General features: G+C 45.5%; 1 protein-coding gene across 2 annotated transcripts in view; it reads right to left on the reverse strand.

Moving 5' to 3' along the window:
- Positions 1 to 1,053: 1,053 nt before the first annotated feature.
- The window catches only part of LOC129711101 (rho guanine nucleotide exchange factor 18-like), a 144,399-nt gene continuing 127,876 nt past the window's right edge, over positions 1,054 to 17,576 (reverse strand). For both annotated transcript variants that reach the window (XM_055658497.1, XM_055658496.1), the window contains 10 exons: positions 16,526 to 16,617; positions 14,909 to 15,088; positions 13,389 to 13,529; positions 13,113 to 13,228; positions 11,276 to 11,332; positions 10,167 to 10,214; positions 8,420 to 8,890; positions 4,372 to 4,777; positions 3,612 to 3,734; positions 1,054 to 1,642 (listed from right to left, as the gene is read on the reverse strand). In XM_055658497.1, coding sequence (XP_055514472.1) covers positions 1,491 to 1,642; positions 3,612 to 3,734; positions 4,372 to 4,777; positions 8,420 to 8,890; positions 10,167 to 10,214; positions 11,276 to 11,332; positions 13,113 to 13,228; positions 13,389 to 13,529; positions 14,909 to 15,088; positions 16,526 to 16,617 — 1,786 coding nt within the window. In that variant the 3' untranslated portion in view covers positions 1,054 to 1,490. The remainder of the gene's footprint in view (positions 1,643 to 3,611; positions 3,735 to 4,371; positions 4,778 to 8,419; positions 8,891 to 10,166; positions 10,215 to 11,275; positions 11,333 to 13,112; positions 13,229 to 13,388; positions 13,530 to 14,908; positions 15,089 to 16,525; positions 16,618 to 17,576) is intronic.

The following is a 17,576-nucleotide window of genomic DNA, read 5'->3' on the forward strand; positions in this document are numbered from 1 at the left end:
TTCATTCCCTGATCTCAAAGCTGATGTGATGTTTTCCCCAGCTCTTCTTCAACTCTGCATCCTCTGCAAGATCAGCACGCATTTATGCCAAGCACACCCAGGCTACCAGCGCAACCACCTCTTCCCAAACACTGTGGAGACTTGAAACCAGGATATCAAGAAAGATCCCGTGCTCAATTGCTTTGGTGTAACTTAAACGTATCAGAGGCATGAGACAAGACTCCAACCTGCTCGTGTAGCACATTAGGAGTGCACCCTTCAATCAGTAGGGCAACTCATCAGTGCTGAAGGGAATTTCAAGCCAGCACTGCCATTAGTATCACTATTCACCCAGAGGAAATGATGTGGGTAGTTTGGCAAAACTGCAAGATATAAAAATAAAAGTCTACAATATAATCAGTCCACTTGTGACCCAGAATGGAATTGTCTTCCCAGTCAAGCAGAGGAATATTGCCGACAACTAATTTATGACTTTTCCCTTTGGTCCTGGGCAGAACGCGAGCCAATTCCACGCATCTTTTCCTCTAGCTTTAGCACCACTGGGTCCTCCCACTCGAGTCCCTACTACCCAAACTACCAGTGATATGAAAGGTGCAGCAGAGGATAATTAATAAAATAATTTCATTAATTACCAGGCAAGATCTCGGAACGCCAGGTGAAATAGTTCATTGTCAACAGAGTTTTGCTCAGACTGAGAGACAACAACAAACAAAGTTGTTGGGATAGACAACGTGCTGGAGTAACGCAGCAGGGCAGGCAGCGTCTCTGGAGAAAAGGACCATGCGACGCTTTGGGTCGAGACCTCAACCTGAAACGCCCCCCCCATTCTTTCTCTCCAGAGATGCTGCTGCCTGTTCCCGCTGGGTTACTCCAGCATTTTGTGTCTTTGGTGTAAACCAGCATCTGCAGTTCCTTCCTACATAAACATTGTTGGGGTACTCATCCCACAGTCGAGGATATTAAAAAAAGTAAAAACATCAAGGTGACGTTCCTGGATTAAGGACATTTTAGTGGACACACTGCCACCCCCCCCCCCCCCCCCCCACACACGCTTATCCCATAACCTCAGCGTCCAACCAGGATTTGCACCGTGACCCAGGAAGGGAGGCTTGGAATTTTAAGCAGCCTTCCAAGTAAACTGTCGATCTCCTGATAATAGGTGCAAGGGCGTGTACAAGTTTATTAACAGCAGGTTGTACAATGGGTCAACCGTGGGCCTGCTGCCAGTCATCACAATGGCAAGTTGTGTCGCAGTGTTCAGCAGGCGGTTGGGTCCTGGAGCCACAGTGATCCCGCGGAGGTTTTGGTCGGGTCAGCGCGGGACACTGTCGGCATGCTTCCGGCAGTGGCTGCTCTTGCGATCGCTGCTGATATATCTCCTTCCCTTCCCTCCCCCTTCACCCCACAACCCTTGTTTTGGGATTTTCCCGGGTCCTGCTCCATCTCCATCTCCGGAGACTGCGAGCACTTTCGACTGTGCACCTCACGGTTCAGAAGAAGATGATCTGGTTGCCAGAATCGTCCGTCTGTTTTGTCACGGCGGTGACGGGCGTGCCCTGGAGCTGGGACATTCCACTTGGCATTGGAGCGCTCACTGTCATGGGCTGCGGCTCGGGCTGGATGTCCATCGGAGCCACAGACTCTGTCGCGGCAAAGGAAAGCACCAGTTACAACCAGCAAACTCTCGGGAATTGTTATTCGTCACGTCAAGTTAAAAAAAATTTTTTTAATATAAATACACAAAATATCATTGGACTAATTCAAACTGATCCCTAAACTATCTACAGCCTTTTGTAAACAGCTTGAAGTAGTTCATCAAATGGATTCTTGACGAGGAAAAGAGAGCATGAGATTTAGGATAATTAAATATACAGAATAAACATTGTTGAGCAGCCGACATTTGTCAGTCCAATGTCGAGCAAATTCACTCTTAAAACAGTTTCTGTATTGAACCCCGGTAATTTCTGGGAATCAAGAGATCTTGCCGCACAACCAGTAATAGTAATGAGGTAAGCTGTCGTTTGTAGTTGCTGCTTGAAGGAGCCAGGTCGGGGGGGAAGGATTCATCTAATACAGACGTGGCCTTTACCACTCTCGTCACGGACAAACTGTTACATTTAAACCAACTCCTCCCCCCCCCCCCCCCCCCCCATTAAACTTTTACAAGAATAAACATTAAATATGAGCAGCTAATAGCAAAGTCCAAATTAAGGAATCAAGACTGAAGATACAGTTGAGAAGCAGGCAGTTACAAAATGCTGGAGTAACTCAGCGGGACAGGCAGCATCTCTGGAGAGAAGGAATGGTGACGTTTCGGGTCGAGACCCTCCTTGTCTTCTGAAAGTGTCAAAGAGTTTCCAGCGGGAACTGTTATATATAGAGTCCAGTCTAAAGGAGGGCTCCGACACAAAACGTCACCCATCATTTTTCTCCTGAGGTCCTGTGGAATGAGCTTCCAGTGGAAGTGGTGGAGGCAGGTTCGATTTTATAATTTAAAAATAAATTGGATAGTTATATGGACGGGAAATGAATGGAGGGTTATGGTCTGAGTGCAGTTAGATGGGACTAGGGGAGAATAAGTGTTCGGCACGGACTAGAAGGGCCGAGATGGCCTGTTTCCATGCTGTAATTGTTATATGGTTATATGCTGCCTGACCCACTGAGTTATTCCAGCACTTTGTGTCTATCTTTTGTAATATATAGAGATGCAGTTTGTGGTCAAATAGTGGATTGGAGAATGCACTATGATGTCAGGTGGAAGTCTGGCCATCTGTGGGAAGATGTGCTGGCGTTTGGGACCAACAGGGGACATTTCCAAGACCGACCAAATCAGGCAATGTATTAATGCAAATCTCAGATCAAACGGTGTAAAAAAAACATAAAGAGAAATGAAACCTTAGCACTAAGTATGGAAAGGTGCATGACCACAAGGAAAAACTAAACTTCAGTGATTGCAATGCTCTGAAAGGAATGTAAAAGGCATTATGGAATGACTTTCTTCTTTTTGAAAAGTAAGAACTATTATCATTAATAAAAGTGGAGGTCACTGGATGATGGGGGGGGAAATAAAATAATGAAAAGGTACAACAGAAATAATGGAAAAGATACCTAGGAGCCTTGTTGAGAATGATGAAATCTGGATCAGAGAAGTAACATTTTCTCTTTTTTTTTTAAATTTGGCAGAGGGCTGACTGAGGATGCACTGCTGGAGTTAGAGAATGAAGGGGCAAACGAGGCAACATTAATAAAAGACAAACGGGGGCTGAAGGAGAGGGAAATAAACCTGGTTGGGAACAAAGTGAACGCTCGGGATTCTGCTTGTATGATGGCTGTTGAGCAACACTGGTAGGTTGAGCCAAAAAGTTTGTTTCAGCAATTAGATGTTTGTATTGCTGAAAGGAACCGAGGTTGGAGAATGGGGAAGACACAATGAAACTGAAGATTGGTAGAGCTCAAAGGCCTGGTTCAACAATATGTCTCTTCGACGGCTGTACGTGCAAGTCCAGGTTGCTGGTTGTGAAACTGAAGATTGGTAGAGCTCAAAGGCCTGGTTCAACAATATGTCTCTTCGACGGCTGTACGTGCAAGACCAGGTTGCTGGTTGTCCTCACCTTGATGGGAGAGAACTTGGATGCTTGCTATCACCGGGCTTGAAGACCTCCGGCTTCTCAGCACCCCATCATCTTTTCCGAAAAACCTTGTCGGGTTTTGTCTCAAGTCCGCAGCGACTGACCCTTGAAGCAAAGTGAACGGTTACTCAGGCGATAAGTTAAATAGTTGAAAGACAACATTGAATTATATAAAATGATAAATGTCACAAAGCTGGAAATTAAAATGATGTGAAATATTTACAAAAGGCAGCCAGGTTCCCGAGTGCAAATAGGTAGTGGACGATTGGGCTTCAGTAGAGAGAAAAGGAAATAGATTTAGCTTTGATGGGGCTGAGAGCTGCTGCCTCACAGCACCAGAGACCCAGGTTCGATCTTGACCTAGGTGCTGTCTGTGTGGAGTTTGCATGTACTCATGTGACCTCATGAGTTTCCTCCCACATCTCAAAGATGCCTGGGTTTGTAGGTTAATTGACCTCTGTTAATTGCCCCTAGTGGGTAGGGAACGGATGCAAAAATGGGATAACATAGAACTAGCGCAAACAGGTAATCGATGGTCAGCATGGTCTCTGTGGGCCGAAGGGCCCTTTTCCACACTGTATCTTTCAATCGATTCAACCAAATGACCATTTGCTGCCTTCAAAATTATTTTGCTTTTAGAATTTAGTTGAACGTGTCTATGCCAAGATAGGAAGAGAGGTTGGCGTTCAAGTCAAACACAGGCATGTATGTAATAGCTGGTAAATGAAGGAATCAGGTATACCTGATGAGGAAAGCATCGATGAAGAGGGCATTCCAGCAATGGATTGTCGGTCCTTGGCTTTTCCACCCTTCTCTTTCCCCCCTTTTAAGGTGGCAAGTTTAGTCGGGATCTTCTGTTGTACTCCAGTGTGCTTCAGACTTTCATTGGTGGTGCTCACGAGATGAATGGGCACATGGGGTTTCGTAATGAGGGATTGCCGGATATCAGGCGTGCGAGTAAACATGGAGGTGTTGCTGTTCTCCCTCTGAAGATGGACTTCAGCAGCTCGCTCGGAGTGCTCCATCAACGTGCTTGACTGCCCCAGGTCCTTGGTGCCATGCTGGGCCAGTCCTGGCTCGCTCTGCGGTAGGAGGCTCATTTCAGCTCTCTCTCCATCAAGGCTGTGGGCATGAATGAAGCCTGGAATCTAAAGGTTCAACAATAAATGATGAGTCCACGGCATGTTGGATATCATCAACCAACCTTGACTGACAAGGAAAAGACACATCAAGACATCAGTATTGTAAAGACTGTACAGGTGAAGTAATAGTGCTACATGGTGCCCCATATTCAATAAGAGCAGGGCTGATCTTCACTTTTATGCCATATTCTTTCTGATACTGATATCACCACATGGATCAAGTAAATAGAGTCGCTGCCTTACAGCGCCAGAGACCCAGGGTTCAATCCTGACTACGCGTGCTGCCTGTACGGAGTTTGTACTTTCTGCCCGTGACAGGGTGGGTTTGCTCCATGTGCTTCGGTTTCCTCCCTCACTCCAAAGACTTGCAGGTTTGCAGGTTAATTGGCTTCGGTAAAAATAGTAAATTGGCCCTAGTGTGCAGGCGAGTGCTAGTGTATGGGAATCGCTGGTCAGCACGGACACGTTGGGCTGAAGGGCCTGTTTCTGCGCTGTATCTTTAAACTAAACTCTCTTATTTTTTCAGCACATAAAATGTCTGGCAGGATCTTATGTAATTTAAGTAGAATTTATATTTTTGTGCATTTGTCAGAGTCTACGTGTCTACAATGCTGCTGCCAGCAGTATTCTCATTGTATTTGTACACTGCTGCAGTTGTGCACATGGGGATAATCTCGACTTGACTATTGCTCTTTCTCTAAATATAATGCAAGCCTCATCTGAAGCCAAAATTATCATTCCATTAAAAGCCACAAAGTGCTGGAGCAACTCAGTGCGTCAGGCACCATCTCTGGAGAATACGGATCGGTGATGTTTTGGGTGGGGACCTCTTCAGACTCAAAACATCACCCATCCACGTTCACCACAGATGCTGCCTGATCCGTTAGTTACTCCAGCACGTTGTGTCTTTTTTTGTAAACCATGATCTGCAGTTCCTTGTGCCTAATATTCTTCCATTGCTAGTTTGTAAATGAGCCACAGCAAATTAGCACTTCCTCCACCGAGTAACCAGTCTTAACTGATGCTGCTTCACTGGACTAGCAGTATTAACAAAGCCTCGCTGCTCAGGAGGTTTTCAATAATTCTACTGTAAGAACGGCTCTACTGCCCTCCAGTGGATCTCTACCTTTACCCCAGAGATGAAGTTTTGAATCCATCGTGCACTGACAGTTACAATAGTTTCTTCTTCAAACCGACAATACTGAGGTTTAGTGGCAGCCTCAGTCAGGATTAGAGTGAGGCTGGCGCGTGTTGTCTGTCAGTGTCTGTTCTTTACCAGGTAATCCATTCAACCCAATAATGAATCCACAAGCCATTTCCACCCACGCTGTAGTTCTGGTACCGGTGGATCATTAGCAATGCTATTCCTATCGTTATTTCAATTGTTTCAGACTAAAACTTTGTACGGTTTCAGTTAAAACTCGTTCTCTTTTCACCAACAATGAAAATACCAGGGGAACTGCCACTTGGCTAATCTACACACCAATGGTGCGGCAGGTAATATTCATCCCTCAAACCGTAGCGTAGGTGTTTATCTGATCATTACACAAACACAGAATACTCTCCATGCTGTAAAGCTGTCTCTCGGGTGGCTGAGTCCATATTGGCTTCAAGCAAGAACCCAACTCACCCCACCCTTTACCGTCAACCCAGAAAATTCTTGCTTTTCCAATACTTCTGTCGTTTCCTTTTTGGTAGAATTGAATTTGCCCACAGGGTGGCACGGTGGTGCAGCGGTAGAGTTGCTGCCTTACAGCGCCAGAGACCCGGGTTCGAACCTGACTACGGGCGCTGTCTGAACGGAGTTTGCATGCTCTCCCTGTGACAGCGTGGGTTTTCTCCGGGTGCTCCGGTTTCCTCCCACACCCCAAAGGCGTACAGGTTTGTAGGTTAATTGGCTGTGATGATAAATTGTAAATTGTCCCCAATGTGTAAGATAGTTTTAGTGTATGGGGTGATCGCTGGTGGGTGCGGACTCGGGTGGGCCTGGAAAGCCTGTGTCTGCACTGTATCTGTAACTCTAAAGTCACTCCACAACATCGAGAGTGCATGTATTCCACACCCCAATCACCTCCCATGCTAAATAAATTCCACCATCACCTTTGGTTCTTTTACTTAAGAAAGAACTGCAGATGCTGGAAAAATAGAAGGGAGACAAAAATGCTGGAGGAACTCAGCGGGTGAGGCAGCATCTACGGAGAGAAGGAAAAGGCGACGTTTCGGGTCTCGACCCGAAACGTCGCCTTTTCCTTCTCTCCATAGATGCTGCCTCACCCGCTGAGTTCCTCCAGCATTTTTGTCTACCTTTGCTTCTTTTTCTGATCACCCTCACTCTAGGTCCATTATCGTGTATTTATACACTGTAAATGGCTGGATTGTAATCGTGCATTGTCTGTCTGCTGCTTGGTTAGCACGCAACAAAAGCTTTGGTACACGTGACAATAAACTAAACTGAACTGAAACCCTCCTGCTTGGGCAAACTGTTGTCCTCAATCCACTCTGTCTCAGTTACTCCAGCTTTTTGTGTCTATCTTCTGTCTATACTAATAATGTCTTTAAATATTTAGAACATATAAACATACAGCACAGGGACTGGCCAACAATTTCTGTGCCAAAACTGATGTCCCGATAAACTAATCTCTATAGATAAACTAAACTGTAGCATGACAATAGGTGCAGGAGTAGGCCCTTCGGCCTGCGAACCAGCACCGCCATTCACTATGATCATGGCTGATCGTCACACTCAGTACCCCGTTCCTGCCTTCGCACCATATCCCCCGACTCCACTATCTTTAAGAGCTCTATCTGACCCTCTCTTGAAAGCATCCAGAGAATTGGCCTCCACTGCCTTCTGAGGGAGGGAATTCCACAGATTCACAACTCTTTGGGTAAAAAAGTTTTTCCTCATCTTTTCCTCATGTCCTGGGTCATGGACAGTATTAAAACCATCCTGGCTCGAAGGGCCGAATGGCCAACTCCTGCACCTATGGTCTATTGTCTAATATATAGTGCGTAACATTATCAGAGTGGAGGCATCAGCACAAGGTCGAAGGATGAGTAGATTCAACAGCACTGCCTGAATGGGATTCATTTCAACCTGGCAATACGACTGGCACCGGCTTCCTAGGATTGTGTACAAAGGTGGATGGAGAAAGCAAATGGCTCTGGCCATGGTAGAACTGGACCCTGACAGTAGAGAACCATCACCGTTGTAATTTAGGAAGGGTAAGAATATGGTCCCTGTAGCAGCACTTTGACATTAGTGTAAAATCTGCTTTGGTGATAAATAAAAGGATCACCATTGGCCAGGACACTGGGGATAACAGAGCATTGTGGAATCCTTCGACAAAATAGACTGGACTTTTGTTCAATATCTCAGAGTTTGCACTCGAGTCATTTTTTTTTATGTTCGGTGGATGCTGTAAAGTGTAAAATGTACATCTGGCAGTGCTGAAAATTTGGTTAACGCCGAACTAATCAAACAATTGCAACACTCGACACATATTTATACGCTACTTTCTATCATCACCAACAGAGCAGGGCTGGAATAAAGTGGCAGACTAGATTTTTCCACAAGTGCCTGCAGTGGACATTGGACCTTCTCAATGAACAATCACACTGAGCCATTACTGCTCTGCCATTCCTTACCTGTGCAGCTTCAGATGAAAACACGACTGAGCTCTGCTTCAGGTGTTTGCGCTGTTGCTGTTCCAGGCGCTCCCTCTCTCTCTCGACCGTTCGCTGGGACTCTCGCAGACGCTCCAGATCCTGCTGGTAATTGCGCCGTTGGGACTCCAGCTCCTCCTTCTCCTGAGCCAGCTGCTTCATCTGCTTCTGGAGCTCGTCCTCGGAGCCGAGGAGCCGCGCGTTCTGGAGGTCCAGCTCCCGCTGCTGCCGATCACGGTCCCGCTCCCACTTCTGCTGCTCCAGCCGCACCTGGTTCTGCAGCTTCTGAACGTTTGCCCGCTCCTCGCGCTGCTTCTCGAAGTTCCGCTGCTTCTCTTGCTCCAGAAGCTGGCCGCCCCGCGGGCCTGCGGGTCGGCACTGCCTGTCCCGCTCCCAGCTCGCACCCATACTCCGCTGCATCTCAATGTAGCTGTCCTGCTGGGCAATCATTACCTGAGGGAAACAAACAACCAGAGCACTTCAATGCAGGTACACAGCACACTGCAGAAGGCTGGGGGTATGGGTAGTGGGGTGGGATCATTGTTCCACTTGAACTATCTACTCAGTATCTTCACATCCGCTGTCCAGTACCCAACACCGCAAGTTAAGCAGTGACTTACATGAACTACTTTTCAATTCAATTCAATTACTGTATTCACTGCTCAATGATCATCACAGTAGACAAAAATGCTGGAGAAACTCAGCGGGTGCAGCATCATCTATGGAGCGAAGGAAATAGACAAACCCCAAAGGGGTTTCGGCCCGAAACGCTGCCTATTTCCTTCGCTCCATAGATGCTGTTTTTTTTTGTTTTTTTTTTAATTTTATTTTTATTAGAAGTACGGTAGATTACAATACTACACAACACATATATCTTAATACATTTTTTTGTACCGCTTCATTTTTTTTTGAGCTTTAAGAAAAAGGTAGAAGTAAGGAAAGTAAAGAAAGTGCGCGAGAGTCGTGAAGTGCAAGAGTGTTGGGAAAAGAAAGCCCCTTAGAAAAGAAGTTGGAGAAGGAAGTAAAGTGAGAAAATAGATCCTAGAAAAGAAAGGAAAAGAAAATAGGAACAATCGCTCTATTATAACATTAAACTCCGCAGAAAGGGAACTACCAACCAAGTCTGTTTTTGTTGTTTTACCTCCCGTTACCAGGTCCTGATACCTGCTCCATAGATGATGTTGCACCCGCTGAGTTTCTCCAGCATTTTTGTCTACCTTCAACGATCATCACTACAAATTGGGTGACAATTTTGCAGAATATCTTTGTTCCATTTCAAGCAGTTGTCTGTCACTTGAATTATTTGTCTCATCCTCTCAAGGGTCTGTCCCACTAACGTGACATGTCGCGGGGTGACAGCTGTTTGGTGGTGAGTAGTGGCCCAAAGAGTCGTACCTTTTTTCTGGTCGCCGCTGGATTTTCAACATGTTGAAAATTTTCGGCGACCTGCTGCGACTATGACGGGTGCCGGCAAGTTGCCGGAAAAAAAAAAATCACGTTAAGTGGGACAGGTCCTTCACTCCGTCACCTCAGCCTTCCTAGTTTAGACGCCTATCTTGGTTGGCAAGATAAGTTGGACTGAAGGGGCTGTTACCGTACTTTATGACTAAGGGTGCAAGGATGAGGGGAAAGGTACCTTTAACCCATGTCTTCTGTATCATCGATCAATTTACTCATTGGTTTCTACGTGTCCATATTTGGTCTGTTAGAATTATTTTAAAATACTCACCTTCAGCTTGTAAAGCAGATGTGTCAGTCTCTGCACACTCTGGACCAGCTAAAGAGAATCAGACATCTATTAGACACGAGTCAAGAGATGCAAGTGTTAAATTGTCATATGTGCCAAAAACAGAACAAAGGGACTCTCACTTGAGGCAGCACAACAGGTGGGCGAACAACACACTCACAAATAACACAACAACAAATATGAATTAAAAAAAATCCCAATATTAGCGCAAAAAGCCCAAGTCCTTAATGCAACCAAGCCAGTTCAGTTTGGTACTTGTAATCTTCAAGGCCACATGGTTGTTGGGAAGGATATATTCTTAAATGAGATGGTTACTGTTTTCGGACTCTAATACCTTCTTCCTGAAGGCAGAGGTGAAATGAGAGTGTGGCCCCTTGATGATGCTGGCTGCCTTTATGAGGCAGTGCCTCCTATAGATCCCTTCAATGGAAATTATACATACAAGCAACCTAAAGATAAACCTTTTGTTTTGATTTTAATCTGCCAAGAATATCACTTTCCTAAAACTCTGATGTTTAATAAGTAGTGCATAAGTATTCTGTTATCGTTCCCTTTAAGTAAAAGCAGAGTGTGATGTTCAGCCATCCCAATTTTGTTTTTTTTTTCAGTTTCACTTCACCCAATCCCTCAGGCTTTCATAACAAGTTTCATATTATCTCATCATCACTACTTCAGTTACCTCATCTTCTCTTGGTGGGGCTGTGGGCTGTCTAAATACCCACTATGCTTATTTCATGACGGTGTGAACAAAATGCCTACTTTAGCCATGCTAACCCATAGTATTGGTGGTCCAGGGACACTGTTCAAGAGGGATTTTCACTCAGTGAAGAAAATGGTACACTTGGATTGTGAGGAGCTTGGATTGTGAGGAGCTTGGATGTTCCGACCTGCTGCCTGACTATTCTGGGGGACTGGAGGTTTGAGAAGTGCTGTGAAACAGGCCCTGTTAAGTTGCTGCCATGCACTTGCAGATAACAGATACTGGCACTGACGGAGATTTAAGCCTGCACACTGCTGTGCTGGAAAACGAGCGATTCTTGTTCTAAAATTATGTCAATGATGAAAATAAGTCTACTCAAAGCAGAACTGACCTCTGTATCACACATCAAACTGCTGTTACTACTGCTACACCACCAAGCTAGATCACTCTGAAAGAAAGCAAATGGAAACACCATGTTAGACACAATGATCGATATTTACCAAATGGGGGTTCTGGTACACAGAAACAGCCTGAAAGCTATTTAACCAACTGCAGTAGCACACAGCTTCAATAAATATGTGTGGTTATTGCAACAACAAAACAGTTGATAGTGAAAGGTTAGTTTTGTTTTCATGTAGAGATGCTCTTTCTTCCATTCACTAATGCCCCGTGGGCTTCTCCACAATAAATACAGATCAACTATATCAAACCGATATGAACTAATGAAAAGTTTGACGGTGGGGTGGGCCGCTGGAAGCCTTGCAGCAGCCTGGGGCTCGGCTGCGCGGACGGGGGGGGGGGGGGGGGGGGGGGGGGGGGGGGCTATAATGTGGACTGGGCGTGGCCTGGAGGGGCACAGAGCGGAGGAGGACAACAACGACCATGCTTGGCCAGGCCCACGCTGCAACAACGCCAGGGCAACGGCATTCATGGTCGCGTCAAGAACTCTACACCTATCACAATTGGGACTTGAAAATGGTGCCAAATCTAGCGACTCTGTATATTGTTTCAGTATACTACTACAATACACTTGTACAGTATATGAGGTGCTTATCTAAGATGGATCTAAGTGCTTATGTATAGTGACAAGTACTGAACTGTATACAATATACATGACCAATAAAAGTACCGTTGAACTACCCTGTTCTTCTATGTGTCACCCTGGCAGATATAATGACCATTATGGTGAGCAACTAATTTTGATCAGTGCCAAGCAATTATGAAAACAATATTTGCACCTTATCGCCCCATCACCTTGATCTTAATCAGCATAGTCCTGGTGTTAAAATCTCTACCAGTTGGAACTACAGTTTACTCTGATCATATAGAAGAACCCTGAATTGAACAGTTTATTTTATGCACTGTTTGCTGATCTAAGTTGGATAGTGGAAGGGTTGCTACAACAACTGGGCAGGAAGGATGGAAAAGCAACCAAGGCCTGTGATAAAAATAGCAGAACTAATATTTGTTAGCACACTGTGTATGAGAGTTTGGTTTTACAAGGTGATTCGCTGGGTTGTTTTAAAGAATGAAAGGATGCAGAGTAACAGACTCCCCAGTGATCGAGGGACTGTCTCGAACAAAGCAGACCAGAAATGTAGGTGGGAAAGCTGTCAGACAGGGTTACAGCTCATAAGAGAACAGAACACGCAACGTTAACATGTTAGAGCAGTTTAGACTGATGCTTGAATTTTCAGAAGGGCTTTGATAAGGTGACACACACGAGGCTGCTAAAAACAAGATAGGAGATCAAGGCATTAGAGGTGGCAAATCTGTGGGATCCATTGCCACAGATGGCTGTGGAGGCCAGGTCATCAGGTATTTTTAAAGTAGAGATCGATACATTCCTGAGTAGTAAGGGTGTCTAAGATTATTGGGAGAAGGCAGAATGAGGTTGAGACGGAAAAATAGATCAGCCATGATAAAATGATGGTGGACTCGATGGGCTGAATGGTCTAATCCTGCTCCTATGTCTTATGGTCTTATTAGGAAAAAAATATTAAAAGGACATTAAACATGGCAAATGCATGGGATCGGGTACAAGGCTCATCTGGAAATGTATGCAAGATGGACTGTGTGAGCTGAATGGTTTGTACGCTGTAATTTCTATACTTGAAGATTATTAATCCATTAATGGAATGTTGAAGCTTTACATAATAAGTGAGTGGGGATTTCATCAATGGACGGGATGAAGATCGTACATTAGGGGTTCATCAGAGGTACTGTACCATTTGTCCACTCTCATACTCCTGCAGCTGGGGATCCGAACTTGCCCGAGATCCAGATTTCTCCTTCAGCTCACTGCTGGAAGACAACGTGTTCGACTTTTTCTTGATGGAGCCCTCTGAATATAGGAAAGGAAAATTAGGAGCAGAGAAAAACAAAAAATCGTGACAACTTTCACACGACCCCTTGCCCAGCCTAGATTCAGATTCAGATTCAATCTTTATTGTCCGTGTACAGTGTACAGTACAGAGACAACGGAATGCAGTTACCACAATTACCTTTGATTAGATTAGCTGAACTGCTGTCGTAGCCTCCAAAAGTCTCTGCTCTGCGTGGCAACCCCGAGGACCCCAGGCTGTCTTCTAACTGCCAGTGTATGTTGTAGGGTTGACAGGCAATAAAGCTCTGAAGCTTTTCAACTGGAAGGATAAAAAGTCATGTTATTTATACAAGACTTGGAAAAAGTTAGGTAGTCTGCATTCCCTCATGGGACATATTTAGTTTAGTGATACAGCAGGGAAACAGGCCCTTCAGTCCACTGAGTCCATGCCAACCATCGATCACCCGTTCACAATAGTTCTATGTTATTCCACTTTCACATCCACTCCCTACACACTAGGGGCAAGTTACAGAGGCCAATTAACCTACAAACACGCATGTGGGAGGAAACCGACATGGCCACCGGCAGAACGTGCAAACTCCACACAGACAGCACTCAGGGTCAGGATCGAACCGGAGTCTCTGGCACTGTGAGGCAGCAACTCTACCAGCTTCGCCACTGTGCCGACCCTCTGCGTACGAAAAGAATTAAAAGATTCATCCAAAATTGCCTTTTCTTGACTTTCTTGGTTATATTTGGAGACAAGAATATTAGCGTCTGGGAAAGGGATATAGTGTACAAGGTTGCACTACCTACTGGAAAGATGAGTTGGCTGGAGCAGTGGAGGATGGGGAAAGGGAAGAGCTTAATCACTGATGGTCATTGAGATCAAGGCTGATCATTAATCTGCAACACAACCTTAGACATGCCATCGCAAGGTCACGAGAGTGCTGTGGCTGAGAGCCAGAATACAGAGATACCATTCCCTATATCCATCTCTGTAAGTTGGAATCAACACACTGCACTAGAAATGGGGTTCTAAACTTTGGTTGCTATATCCTTATAGATGAGTGTGCTGACAATGACTATCATTTGAAGAATGACTTTAAATGATGTGCTCGAGAATAGCGATGGTCCAGTGTCAGAATGTTTCTGACAGAAATAGCAAAGGGAGGAGCACTGTTTGAGAGTGGATGCAAGATTCCATTTGACCGTTGTCATTTATTATCCCAGAGGTTCTCAGTGAGACACTAGCAGGCACTTGCTTGCAACCACATTACCTAAAGGACAGATTTCCAATGATCATAGTGCCAGAAGAAACAGGCCCTTTGGCCCAACTTACCCATGCCAACCCAGATGCCCCATCTACGCTGGTCCCTCCTCCCCTGTAAACCTTTCTTATCCATGTACCTGTCGAAATGTCTTTTATAAGTTGCTACAGTACCTGCCTCAACTACCTTCTCCGGCAAATCTTTCCATATACCCACCGTCCTCTGTGTGAAAAGGTTGCCCCTCAGATTCCTATTAAATCTTTTCTCTCTCAACTTGAACTTGTGCCCTCTGGTTCCTCATGATTCCCTTACTCTGGGTAGAAGCCATTGTCCATTCACCCCTTCTATTCCCCTCAGACAGGCTGCAGTCTTAAAACACTCCGATCCGTGTCTCATGACTAGTTCAGGGCTCCTGGCTCTAACTCACCTTCTTTCAACACCTCGGTGAACACAATATCTCCCCGCTGGGACTCCACGGTGTCAGATCGAAGCAGTGCACATTGCCTTCCCGTGTCCAGGTAACCATTGACTTCCGCTATTTCATTGTAAATGTCCAACTTCTCGGTCAGGGTCCTCCTGAGCACATCGTCCTTCGTGCTCAGATGCTCTGGAAGTGGAAGAAAGAAATACTCAGTGAGGCAGCTCTATATGATGCCACTGGCCGCAGATCCACAGCAGCACAATTAAAACTATCCTGCTGAGCTTGGCTCCGAGGCCACACCTGGTGCAGTGCCTTGTCACATAAAAGGATCAGTAGAAGCAAAGCCATCAGTCCCACAATCTTCCACCTCAACACTAGGATGCCGCAGTCACCATGGAATCCTGAAATATGGCGATGGGAGAAAGGCTCAACTCCAAACTGTTAAAAGTCTAGAGAAAAGTGCAGCCGGTTACAGACTTCCGAATTAATGTATTTTCAGTCAAAATCCCAGAACGTGATATATTCGAGTTTTGAGATTAGTTTATTGTCACGTGTACCGAGGTATAGTGAAACGCTTTTGTTGCGTGCTAACCAGTCAACGGAAAGACAATACATGATTGGAATAGTTATCCACAGAGGACAGATTTAAAAGAGACGAGCGATTGTAGTGCGTGATTGCAGATCCTTCTGTGACCAGCACACAAAGAGTCGCCTGGGTTGGGCGCCATCTTCCTGAGATGACTTTCCAAGTCAACATGGCCTGCTGCTTGGAGGAGAACCTACAGATGGTAGGTTATCTCCAGAGATGCTGCCAGACCCACTGAGTTCCTCCAGCATTTTGTGTCCTTTGCTGTAAACCAACATCTACAGTTCCTTGTTTCTACAGATGGTGTCGTTCCTTAGTACTTGTCGCAGGGCTAAAGGTTGCTGGCTTACTGGGGGTGGCTGGGAAACTTTGTGAACGGCAGCAGTTATTTTCTAGATGTTGCAAGATGCAACCACAGTAAACAAGCAATGAAGGCAGAAAATATTTGTCATGGAGAATTGGTGACCATCAGATGGGCTGCGTTGTCTTGGATGATGTCAAATTTCAAGAGCTTGAGTTGCACTCACAGGTTGATGCGACTGACACACATCTACTGGTGCCTCATGGATGGTAGATTGGCATACACATACACATTTAGACATGTGCGATACACAGACACCACTCATCTGGACTCCCCGACAAGGTGCTGATGCCTGGACTTCTCGAGCAAGCACCAGCAACCTTCTTGGATAGATGAAGCAATAAATATGATCTACATGAATCGTTAAAGGCAGCCAGCATCAGAGACCCACGCTCCCGTCATCGGGAAGAAGGTATAGCAGCCTGGAAACTATAATTTCCAGCTTCCTCTCTACAACCATCAGGCTATTAAACACGACAACCTCCAAATAGACTCCAAACCACACAGACGCGAGGACATTATTACCTATCCATTGTGCCGCTGCAAGGAAGAATTTCACTGTTCCGTTTCGAGACGTATGACAATAAAACACTCTTGACTATCAAGGGGAGAAAAAGCAATCAGCAAAACAAAAAAGCCACCTCAAAGACACTACTTTCCAGCAATATCTTCTTACGTTGAAGTTCTTTGATTCGAGCAGCTCGTCCCTCATCCTGTCGCCATTCCTCCTCTTGCTCACCAAGGTTTGCGGCCTCTTCAATTGGGTACCTGAGTAGAACCAAACAGATTAGCCACTGGCCGAGGCAGTAACTCATCATATTCTTAGGTTCATCTAATAGACGATGAGAAAAGATCACCAACTGAAGAGGTCCTGAGCATGCAAATATTTGAAGATGGTCAGCATCCAGACGGACACTGGGAGATAGTCCCTGGTGGTCTGGCCACTGGAGGGTGGCTGTTCCGACAGATATTGCATGAGGGGAAGAGATTTAAAAAGCTCAAATGGCTGCAAGGAGAGCCCAGAGACAAGCTCTTTGGCCCAGTGCATTCATCTGCAGCAGAGACGGCCTCAAAATGGGCTCCTGATGCACGCAAACGTTCACCACGGAACCCACCGCTAACGGGCACGCCATCGTCCTACAGAAAACTATTATCTCAAGACCATGCCTGCATGACACCCTGGTTTGGCTGCATGTGGGCATGGATTTCCTCAATTGCATTTGTGAATGGAATGTATTACAATGTATTATATATTATGAACAACCCGACACAATGCAGGGGAAGTTATTGATGTAGCTTTGGAATTCATTGCCACAGAAGGCGGTGGGGGCCAAGTCAATGGATATTTTTAAGGCAGAGATAGATAGTTTCTTGATTGGTACGGGTGTCAGGGGAGGAGGCAGGAGAATGGGGTTGAGAGAGGAAGATAGATCAGCCATGATAGAATGGCGGAGTAGACGATGGGCAGAAAGGCCTCATTTTGCTCCTATCACATGAACATATTGGTCCTTCAAAAACGCAGAGAAACTCCTGCAACAACGTACCGGGGTCAGGATTAGACTCCAGCTAATGTAATGGCCTTCCCTTGTGCTAGATGACAGCATAGCAGTGTCAATACTACACTGGAATGTTTAGATTATGGCCTCGTGCCTCTCGAGTTGAACTGGATCCCATGACTTTGACTCGGGGATGAAGGTGCTGACAACTGTTGATATTCTTTAGTCAGG

The sequence above is a fragment of the Leucoraja erinacea genome, chromosome 29 (genome assembly GCF_028641065.1).
Source record: "Leucoraja erinacea ecotype New England chromosome 29, Leri_hhj_1, whole genome shotgun sequence".
Taxonomy (NCBI): domain Eukaryota; kingdom Metazoa; phylum Chordata; class Chondrichthyes; order Rajiformes; family Rajidae; genus Leucoraja; species Leucoraja erinaceus.